At 39.0% G+C, this 10,823-nt stretch overlaps 1 protein-coding gene across 1 annotated transcript in view; it reads right to left on the minus strand.

Annotated features, from left to right (window-relative positions):
* The window catches only part of LOC107688790 (phospholipid phosphatase 4-like), a 100,981-nt gene that overhangs the window by 67,730 nt on the left and 22,428 nt on the right, over positions 1-10,823 (minus strand). The window contains exon 4 of the mRNA XM_016486560.1: positions 9,362-9,452. Within this exon, the coding sequence (XP_016342046.1) occupies positions 9,362-9,452 (91 nt within the window). The remainder of the gene's footprint in view (positions 1-9,361; positions 9,453-10,823) is intronic.

The raw sequence follows: 10,823 nt of genomic DNA on the forward strand, positions 1-10,823 counted from the left end.
ATTTAATTTGTGTCTTTGTTATATTGTATTTATTTTCTGCTATTGCTTGTAATTTGGTTATCTGTAGAAAAGGTTTTTAGCACTGAGCCCATAGTAGCAGCCAAAAAAATTCTCAAATAAAGTTTTAACAGCTTTATTTTTGTATTATGTTATTTATTTTTCTAAATTAATAAATTTTTCCTACAAGAATACCTAATTTGTGTTGTTTCCTAATGTGGATTTACATTATTTTACACATTGCATATTTTAGCACAGAAGCCTGAAAGACTGTCTTGACTGTCGTCATATCTTAAGATTACTGATCTTGTGTGTGACTTCATTTCTTTTTTCAATTATTTCTTTTTCTTTATTATTTAAAAAAAAGTGTAGGCCTATTTTTTGTTGTGAATATCCCAATTGAGGAACAGGATGTGAAAATTAAAAAAAATGTTCATGTTATGTGTTTTGGTTGCATTTGTGAGTTAATAAAAATGTAAATGGTTGTTTAAAATAGGTATATAATATAATAATATCGATATATCGATTGATATTCTCCTGTATTGAATCGTATCGAAATCGTCTTGACTGCTGTCAAATCTTAAGATTACTGATCTTGTGTGTGACTTAATTTTGTTTTTCAGTTATTTATTTTTCTTTATTATTTAAAAAAAAGTGTAGACCTATTTTTTGTTGTGAATGTCCCAACTGAGGAACAGGATGTGAAAATTTAAGATAAATGTTCATGTTATATGTTTTGGTTGCATTTGTGAGTTAATAAAAATGTAGATGGTTGTTTAAAATAGATATATAATATAATAATATCGATATATTGATATCAGTGGTGGAAAGAGTTCTGAAACTTTGTACTCAAGTACAAGTACTGTTACATTGCTGAAATAATACTCAATTACAAGTAAAAGTACTGGTGTCAAAACAGTACTTAAGTAAAAGTATAAAGTACTCCTTTCAAAAACTACTCAAGAGTACTAGTTACTAGTTACCTTTTAGCCAGCGATCCGGCGGCGGAAACAATACTACAGCGAGAATCAAAGTTCCACCTTCTTTCTTTGCGTGAACATTTGGGCGGCGTTATGCAAATCTTCCCACACAGTGACGTAGACATGTGGGCGCATGTTTAAACGAGGCATTTTAGGTAGGCGTGGACGAGTTTCTTTGGGTTTGAGACTTTAGTCTTTGCGACTTTAGGGATCTTATCTATGCACGAACAGCTTGTAACACTCCAAAGAGAAAGGAACATTTAAAATTGCATCATATGACCCCTTAAATGAATTACCAAAAAATATTAATATCAAAGATCTATGTGGATAATAGCTACTTTGAACAAAACCCACTTTTATCTTATTGAAAAAGTATGTCAATTAGTGGTCATGATACAGGAATTTCCAACTTCAATACCTTGAAAAATATCAATATCAAAGTACCCGTGAACCAGAAGTTGCAACTGATTTCAGTGTTGTGATGTATTTCCAAGTGAAACGGGATATTGAATAAAGGGCAGGGTTTTATTGTGGTGCACCTCCACTCCACCTCTTGCTCATAGCAGATTCATGGTTGGATAGGAGTGGTTAAGAATATCTGCTTGTTACGTCTGACATCACGCTTCACTGCTTCTGGGTCCTAACGGTCTGCCAGACGCCCCTCAAAAAACAACAAACTGTGCAAATACACACTCACGATGTCATGTATTACTGAAAAATTATAACCCTAACCTTTATCTCCATACTGAAATCCCAGATGGCCTGACAGTGATTCAGCTAAAATATTAGAGATATACTGAGACACTGTGAGCACGGAGACTGTAGTGTGCACAGCAAATTTTTAAATGCTTAGCTTAAATATGTAATAATAATTAAATAATTCTCATAAATGGCTGTTGAGATCTCAAGTGAAATGAGTAGAGGCTTGGACCTGGAATCAGCAGTCCTTACATCATGACTTAACAAGAGGATTCTCCCGAAGCTGTCAAACTGACGTCATCAGAGCTAGAACGCCATTCAGAGCAGAAGCCAATTTTCAGTTTTTGATTAACGATTACAACGGCAGACAATTTTTTTTTCAGTGTATTGACTTGCACGGTTTAATTGTTCACCACAAGACTAGTAATGTGCACTAAAAAGTAAGTAGGGCCATTTTTGATTTCATGACGACTAATCATTTCCAATACCATTGGCAAAACTAACACATATGATTTCAAATTTGATTTCAAACTGAATTGAATTTACAAAAAAAGGACAAGTACACAGTCAGTAATGAAATTATAAAACAAATGACCTGACAATACTGAATTTTCATAGGCAGTGTTTTAAGAGCCATATATGTTGTTTATTTAGATAAATGGAACATCAGATGGCTTTGACCTGTAATGACTGTACAATGTAGTGATGCAGTTAGGCAGACTAGGATATTTATATGTACAAATCAGACAAATATCCCATTCCAAAACATTTCTAGCATAAACTTACATTGTAAAGAAATTAAAGTTCCATCTTTGATTGTTAAAAGACTTTCTGGTGCATTTCACTTACAGCCAATAAAATGTAACAAAAATTCTTGTAGCATTTCATCGTCAGGCATGGATCTACTCAGCAAAGATAAATAATTTCTACTTTAAAAGCATGGAGCGATCGCGATTGCACACAGTCGCACACAAACAATATCTGAGTGAGAGGACAGGCAGTTCATTTGTATAAGTTAGGCCTATTTGAGAGCTCGCATCCAGTTTTCTGTGATTACATGACTGTGTTCGCATGTTACAATAAAGCGCTCGCCACATTTGAATGATTAAAATGAAGCGGAATACCTGCAATCCCGCGCGGACATTCAGACTCTGTAATCGACAGGCGGCGGATGCTTGTCAACTCACTGTTGGAGAGGAGAGAGAGACGCAGCGTTTATCGGTGTATATTTGGTAGATAGCCAACTGTGGAAAATGAGTAATGGAACCGTGCCAGATATTTCAGTATCGGTATCTCAAAATACTTTAGTATCTCAGTTCTCCAAACTTTGAGTCCATAAATTACGTTGAGCTCCCTCACTGTCTGATCAGCTCTTCACCTGCTGCAGCGGCGGCTTTTCCCGGTTCAGATATCAGGGCTTTTATTGTTCCCTTTACGATCGGATATCTTTATTGGCTACTGAAGTGCCGTCAAAGGTTTGAATATCAATTCAAATTGTGGGCGTACGCAGTAACAAACTATGATTTAAAAGTAACGAAGTAGATTATTTTGCTTAATTTGTACTTAAGTACAGGTAAATGTACAGCTTTAAAAATATACTCAAAGTACAAGTACCTGAAAAAACTACTTAATTACAGTAACGTGAGTAGTTGTAATTCGTTACCTCCACCACTGATTGATATATATTCTCCTGGATCGAATCGTATCGAAATCATATCATAGAATTTTTTGAAGTATCGGCAAATATCGTATCGCTGGGTATGAGAATCGATATCGTATTGTGACGAACCATCCAATTTACACCCCTAGTCAGTATATGATTATCTAATTTGCATTAGATTTTTTATAGCTGGTGTCAGTTAATAACAAATAATCTCTCAGTTTATTTGTTGAAGTCAGAATAAGGTTTACCTTATTACTTCCAAAGGAACTGCACTTTATCTTTCCATAATATAACGTGTAACATCCATAGTAATATAATCACTTGCATTTATCAATCTTTTGCACTTGATCCATTCATTGTTTCCACTTAGTTGTTGTTAGTTACTCTTGTCTATCCTTTTGTAATTAAAACCCCTTTATTACACTTGTGTCTCCCTTGTGTGGATAATACAGTAAGAGGATCTACAAGTTAATGATATCTCACAAATCCTTCAGATTGGTCAGACTGCAACTTTTAGTGGTGCCCGATGTGGGACTATCTTACTTTGAAATGGGGTATCTTATATTGAACTACATTATTGACACATTATTTTCCTGTTTAGCACTGTAAAGCTGCTTTGACACAATCTGCATTGTATAAAGCACTATATAAATAAAGGTGACTTGACACCTGACACTGAACAAGAGAAATGCTGGGGTATAAATACACAATTACGAAACAAATGTACGACAGAAAACTAGAGGTTCAAGGCTTCTAAACCGTGAATTTTAGGGGCGTGATATTCAAAGGACGACTGCTGCCACATTTATCAACATACGTTCATTCATGCGATGGGATTGGCAGCATACGAATGTTTCATGAATCACACATGAACCCTGTTTAATTTGATTTGTGCACGCGGATCTGTGCTCGTTTCTAATTTAATTGAATAAATGAGGCCCAAGGTGTGTTCGACTTGAAGCAGTGCTGCACAGACCGATCAGTGCATCAAAGTACTGAGAGAGCTATATAGAGCAGATGTCTCTTCATGTGTTCGAATCGCAGTACTTTGATGTTATACACCGACTGGTTTGTGAATTGCTGCTTCAAGTCGAACACACCTACAGTATAAGAAAGGCTAACTAAGAACAGGTGAGGGAAATCAATCACTATGACAACAAATAAGGGTATAAAGGTAACTATAGAAACAAAAGCAAACAGGAACTAAACACAGTGAATACTGCGATCAATGGTAACAGACAATACACTTCAAAATAGTTTGCATGTTGTGACATGCAATGCATCCCCCAGTCTCATTTGGATAAGAGGTTGTTGCACAACAAATCTGCATTTTGGCAGATAATAGTCTATGCTAGGGATGCACCGATACCACTTTTTCCAGTACTCGCCCGATACCGATATTTTTATTGCGTGCTAAGTGAGTGAACATCAAAGATCACACGACAGAATTGCGTGCGCGCTCTCTCTCTCTCTCTTTCTCTCTCCCTAATGTTAAGTAACTTGTGCATTGTTTTACTTACTTGTTTTTGACATATCCGACCGAACTACAAGCTTTCCAGTGATGTCTGTGAGAAAGATATATTCACTCGACAAGCTCGCGCATCTGCGCCGCCGCGCGCTCAATCCACTCAGCCTGCTTTATCAGCTCGCGCACATCAGCTATACAGGCGTTAATACTGAATGTTTAATGTTATATTCATTGCATACATATACTTTGTAGTAGACATCCTTAACTCCTTTCTGCTGTCTGTTGTTCTGTTGTTGGTGTTTCTTTGTTTGAATATGGCGCTTATCACATGCTGTATGGTATCGGCGTTTGGTATCGGGGCATTTTAACGAGTACGAGTACAGGAGACCGGTATCAGGCCCGATACCGGTGCATCCCTAGTCTATGCTGCTTGCTTGTTGTGTGGCACAAATGGATATTCAACAAAAAATTTATTTTTACAACAAAGCACTTAATGCTTCAGCGCACCAAGCCATTTTGGACAATGCTATGCTTCCAACGTTGTGAGAACAGTTTGGGAAAGGACCTTTTCTATTCCAGCATGACTATACCACAATGCACAAAGCAAGGTCCATAAAGACATGGCTGGATGAATTTAGTGTGGCACAATTTGACTGTCCCTGACCTCAGCCACATCGATCACCTTTGGGATTAACTGGAACAGAAACTGTGAGCTAGGCCTTGTGTGACTGACCAAATTGACTGGCTCAAATGTCCAGCTATGCCCATGTTTTCATGATATGGACTACTTAAATGAGGCTTTAAAAAAAAAAAAAATTGTTATTTAAAACTACAGAGTAGTTTTGAGAATTAATGCAAGTTTAAAGGACTTTTCACTTTAGGGCAAATATAATGGTACTAGAGTGAAATGTTTGGACCATGTAAATATAAGTTGGACCATATAAATAAAATTCTGTAGAGCAGAAAAGTTCTTTCAAAAATCCCTAATGTGAGTGTGTTGGCCCTACACATAACAAATAAAAAACCCAGGCTGCACATTAACTAATGTTAATGTGTACATGCCCATAGTTGATTTTTGTATACTTTCTGCAGAATGTTAAATGAATGTGGAGACAAATGGTTGATTCAACAGACATCATAAATATTGTTTTGAGGAATCACTTCAGCATGCAAAGCAAGGGAATAAGTGAGTGAGACCATGTAGCATTTGAGATTCTGTGGGAATTTTTGGAATGATAAAAAAAGCATGATGTGATTTGTTTCCTGAATTACAGAATAGAAAGCATTAAGCTTAAAAGTGTTGTTTTTATTTTTTTTCACATTTTCATTTTTTATTAATGAACCTACAGGACGAGCATATATGCTTATGCATTTATTTATTTATGAAGAGAACAGATGAACAGAGACTGTCACTTTTCATGTTCAACACCACACCCCGCTAGCGGAGGCACTACAACAAAATATGCTAGGGCTGGGTAAAACAAAAAACGATTTCTCAATTTTAATAGATTCTTATTTTTATGAACCAATATCTTTTCTTAAATCCCAATCGATGCTGTTTTCAGTTGATGAATGAACAATACATATAGTGCGCCTCCCATCCAGTAAATCGCAATGAGCTAAGCGTTGTGCTTTGTTACTTTTGATATGAAACAAAGTCTCAGATATCAAATTCTGTCCATTTTGTTAGGAAATGCAAGCAATAAATACTGCTTTGGCGCTCTTTAACGTGGCGTGATAGTCAGTAGACACCTCAGATCAAACGAAGCGGCAGCGCACGTAAACTGATAATCTCTTTCCCTTTACTAGCGGGCACTTGCCTGTGCATTTATTTTTGTTCTGGAGGCTGATGATCCCTAATGATCTGTTTGTTTACTCCATGTTCCACACTGTAATCACTGTACTTTATTATATATATAATAGAGATGGCCACCACGCCTGAGTCCCCAGCCAAGATGGCCGCCACGCCTGAGTCGGACGCGGAGCTTGGGCCAAGACTGAAAAGACTGATAGCTAGCATGATGGACTTACCACTGATGTCGGTGAGAGCTGGAGGCATCCCGGTGACGTCAGCGTTTACAAACCCCGCCATCTTAGAGGTCCTGCCACACTCTGCTGCCCTTCCTGTAATGGCGGTCGCCATTTTGAGCATGTGGGCTGCACCCTGCTCACGTCACATCTGCCAAACCAGAGCCTGCTTCCATCATGTCTGCTACTCCAAGTCCTCTTCACGGCACGTCTGCCAAGCCAGAGCCTGTTCACATCATACATCATCATCACACTCAGGAGATTCTTCACAATATGGCCGCCATTCAAGAGCTTCATTGCAAGATGGCCGCCACACAAGAGTCTCTACACAAAATGGCCGCCCTTCTAGAGTCTCGTCACGACATGGCCGCCATTTCAGAGTCTGCTCAAGTTAAGCCTGAGTCCCCGGCCAAGATGGCCGCAACGCCTGAGTCCCCAGCCAAGATGGCCGCCACGCCTGAGTCCCCGGACAAGATGGCCACCACGCCTGAGTCCCTGCACTCTGCTGCCCTTCCTGTAATGGCGGTCGCCATTTTGAGCGTGTGGGCTGCACACTGCGCTCCAGAGGCCTCTCCACGAGTCTTCTCCAAAGGCCTCGCCTGTCCACAAATCCAATCCAGTGCCTCCAGAAGTGGTAGCTTCCGCTGCAGAACCCATGGCTTCCTGCTCTGCCGTCATTACCCGGCCGCCCTGCTCTGCCTGCACCGCCATGGCTCCCTGATCAGCCTGCACCGCCATGGCTCCCCGCTCTGCCTGCTCCGCCATGGCTCCCCACTCTGCCTGTTCCTCTTCACGGGCCTGGCCCTCCATCCCTCCCCCAGTTCCGCCTCCACTCCACCACCCTCCTGAACTTTTTGGGTTTTGAGGTTTTGTTTAGAGCAGTAATGACACATCTTTACAATGTGTCCTCCGTCCCTCCCCCAGTTCCTCCTCCACTCCACCACCCTCCTGGACTTTTTGGATTTTGTTTGGGCGTCTGGAGTTGCCCTTTAGAGGGGGGGATATGTAATGTGGTGTTTGGGTTTTGTTTCATTTTCATGTCTTTTATTTTGTAATTATTTCATGCTGTTTGTGTCATGCTTCCCTTGCCCTCATGTATTCATGCCATTGGTTCCTCTGTTCATTGTGTCATGTTCTGATTGGTTGTCTTAGTCATGTGTCCCTTGCCCTCATGTATTCATGCCATTGGTTCCTCTGTTCATTGTGTCATGTTCTGATTGGTTGTCCTAGTCATGTGTCTTGTTTCCCATTGGTTTGTTCATGTCATGTGACCCTCCTTGTCTGCTATAACTAGCCATCATGTTCCCATTGTGCCCTTGTCGTGTATTGATGTTGTAACCCGCTGTCGGTGAGTCTAGTCTGTTCATGCCTCGTCAAGTCTGTTCAGGCCTAGTCAAGTCAAGTCACGGATTATTGTTTGGATGTTTGGATCACACTGTAAATAAACTGCACTTGGGTTCTCACTTACGCTCGCCTTCAGTGGACTAATTTGTTACAATATATATATATACATACAATAAAGTACAGTGATTACAATGTGGAACATGGATCAAACAAACAGATTTAAAGTGTATTACTTATGACTATTGTCATGTCAATGTTGTAAACATTGTGATTATTATAAAAGAGCACATTAATCTAATATTCACTGACACAAAAATAAGATATAACTGAAGACATGTCAATGAAGCAGAGTTTGGTATATGCACCATGGGTATGCTAAGTTAGAGATAATGTACAGGCAGTCAGTTGTCACAAAGGTAACCCCAACCTAACAAAAATATCAGGACCCAAACACAAAGCAGAGGCTACTTGCCACATGAGTAAATAATCAATGTAAGTAAAGGATCATGTATTACACAGCTACTCAACAAATACATAATTATGTGAAATATTGATTAGGGCCAAAACTGTTATATAAACGTACATGTACAGTATATTATCTTACAACATTCTGTCTATGAAAAACAATCCATTACAACAGAGGTCTTCTACCCTGCTCCTGGGGACCCACTGTCCTGCAAAGTTTATTTTCAATCTGCTTCAACACACCTGCTTGTGTAGGTACTTCAGGTGTGTTTGATTAGGGTTGGAGCTAAACACTGGAGAACAGTGGGTCCCCAGGAGCAGGGTTGAAGACACAAAAACACAAACACTACCAGAATATTAGAGTAATATTAATGCTGAAGCCCTCCAATTTCGTTTTCAATATAATCAATAATTGAGATGCAAGATGGCACCAGCTGCATTTGTAACAACACAAAAGAAAGTGAGTCTGCAGTGATATGGGAGAAATGAAATTAGCCTGTTTTAGTTACCTGGATGAGAGGTCTGATACGTGGTTATCATTCTGTTGTATGCCACAATTGACCAATAAGTGTCAAGCATTCCAGATTGCTGCGAATAATCTTCAATAATCTTAAACCACATATTCCTCTATAATAATTGTAAAAACATCCATTGTGTAAAGATTTCAATATTATTAGTTAATGACTATCTTCTGACCACCACAGTTTGGGCACTCACCTAAACAAGCCTCTTTAATTTCGGTCTTGTCTGTCCTCTGTATAATCTTCACCACAAATATCACAGCCAGCGGGGTGAGGAATGAAATTGCCTGTAAAGAAAAAAGAACACAATATCTCTAATGCATCCTATTTCATACAAACCCAACATTTCTGTCAGGAACACTATCGTCAAAGATGATTGACAATTAGCATACAGTTTGGATTGGCGGTGTGGTTCTGTTCTGGGCAAGAACTCCCTGTGCAACCATGCAGCCTAGCATGGATGAGATTAGGGGGAGCAGCGATAACCCCCCAGAGTAAACAGAACAGAACCAGCATAAATGTATTGCAGATATCGTTAAAATTCAATAATTTTATGTACACATTTTAGAATTAGTCTGATTCAAAGGAGAATCAGAAGGCTGAATCCTGACTGACAGAGGAGGAGTTGGGGATGGAGGAGGGTAATTAGCTATTGATCAATGTGAAAACTGCTGATAATACTGAGGGACCTTATATATGAATGCTTAGATAGGTGTCATATTCCCATAGGTAGATGGGGATCAGCTGAGAGTTAGCTGATGTGAGCTTGACTGACGTGACCTGCCAGAACTAACTCTACGCTTGATGATTATGATTTTAAAAAAGCTGTTTTTCTATCCAAAGGCTGATAGGCCTGACAAAAGCAAAGGCTTCTTCTGCCACCTCATTATGTGAATGTCTTTGTCTTTTAGATTCTTTTCAAAATAAGTTAAGGCTCCTATACAAATGTTCTCAACCTCCACACTCTCTACGGACATCAGATACTGCTTTCTCAAAACAGATTGCACAAAAAGTGTTTTAATTTTGACTTGAAATTCCCGTTCATTTCAGTTTTGTCAATACGGAATTTAACAAAAGTGACCATTCGGTTTTTTTGGCCTCTGAGAGACATATTTTCAAAAGATTCTAAAGCTATACTGTGACATTCCTGGGACCATCCACTGAAAGTAAACCCTACAATGACGGATACCAGCTTAAGGTGGTCAAAATTATTACTGGAATATGGTACTAAGTTGGTTGACCAAAGTAACCTCGGTGATCTGTCTGGTAAAAATTCACTAAAACTGATCCACTGGAAACTGCATTACGATTGAGGACATATTTTATGTAGAGGGAGCTCTGAGAAGAGACATATTTATATGATCATAATGCTCATATACATTTATCCACTAGCCAACAAATGTTTTTGATCCAAATCACCTACCCTGCCTTTAAAGGGGTCATAGGATGCCCATTTTCCACAAGTTGATATGATTCTTTAGGGACTTAATGAAAAGTCTGTAACATAGTTTGGTTAAAATTTCTCAATGGTAGTGTAAAAAACACCTTTTTTACCCTGTCAAAAACAGCTCTTTTCAGATCAAGCCGTTTTTGTAGCATTTTCCTTTAAATGTTAATGAGCTCTGCTGACCCCACCCCTCTCTTCCGAGCTGCTCTCA

Source organism: Sinocyclocheilus anshuiensis, unplaced genomic scaffold, assembly GCF_001515605.1.
Source record: "Sinocyclocheilus anshuiensis isolate Anshui unplaced genomic scaffold, SAMN03320099.WGS_v1.1 scaffold910, whole genome shotgun sequence".
NCBI classification, from domain to species: domain Eukaryota; kingdom Metazoa; phylum Chordata; class Actinopteri; order Cypriniformes; family Cyprinidae; genus Sinocyclocheilus; species Sinocyclocheilus anshuiensis.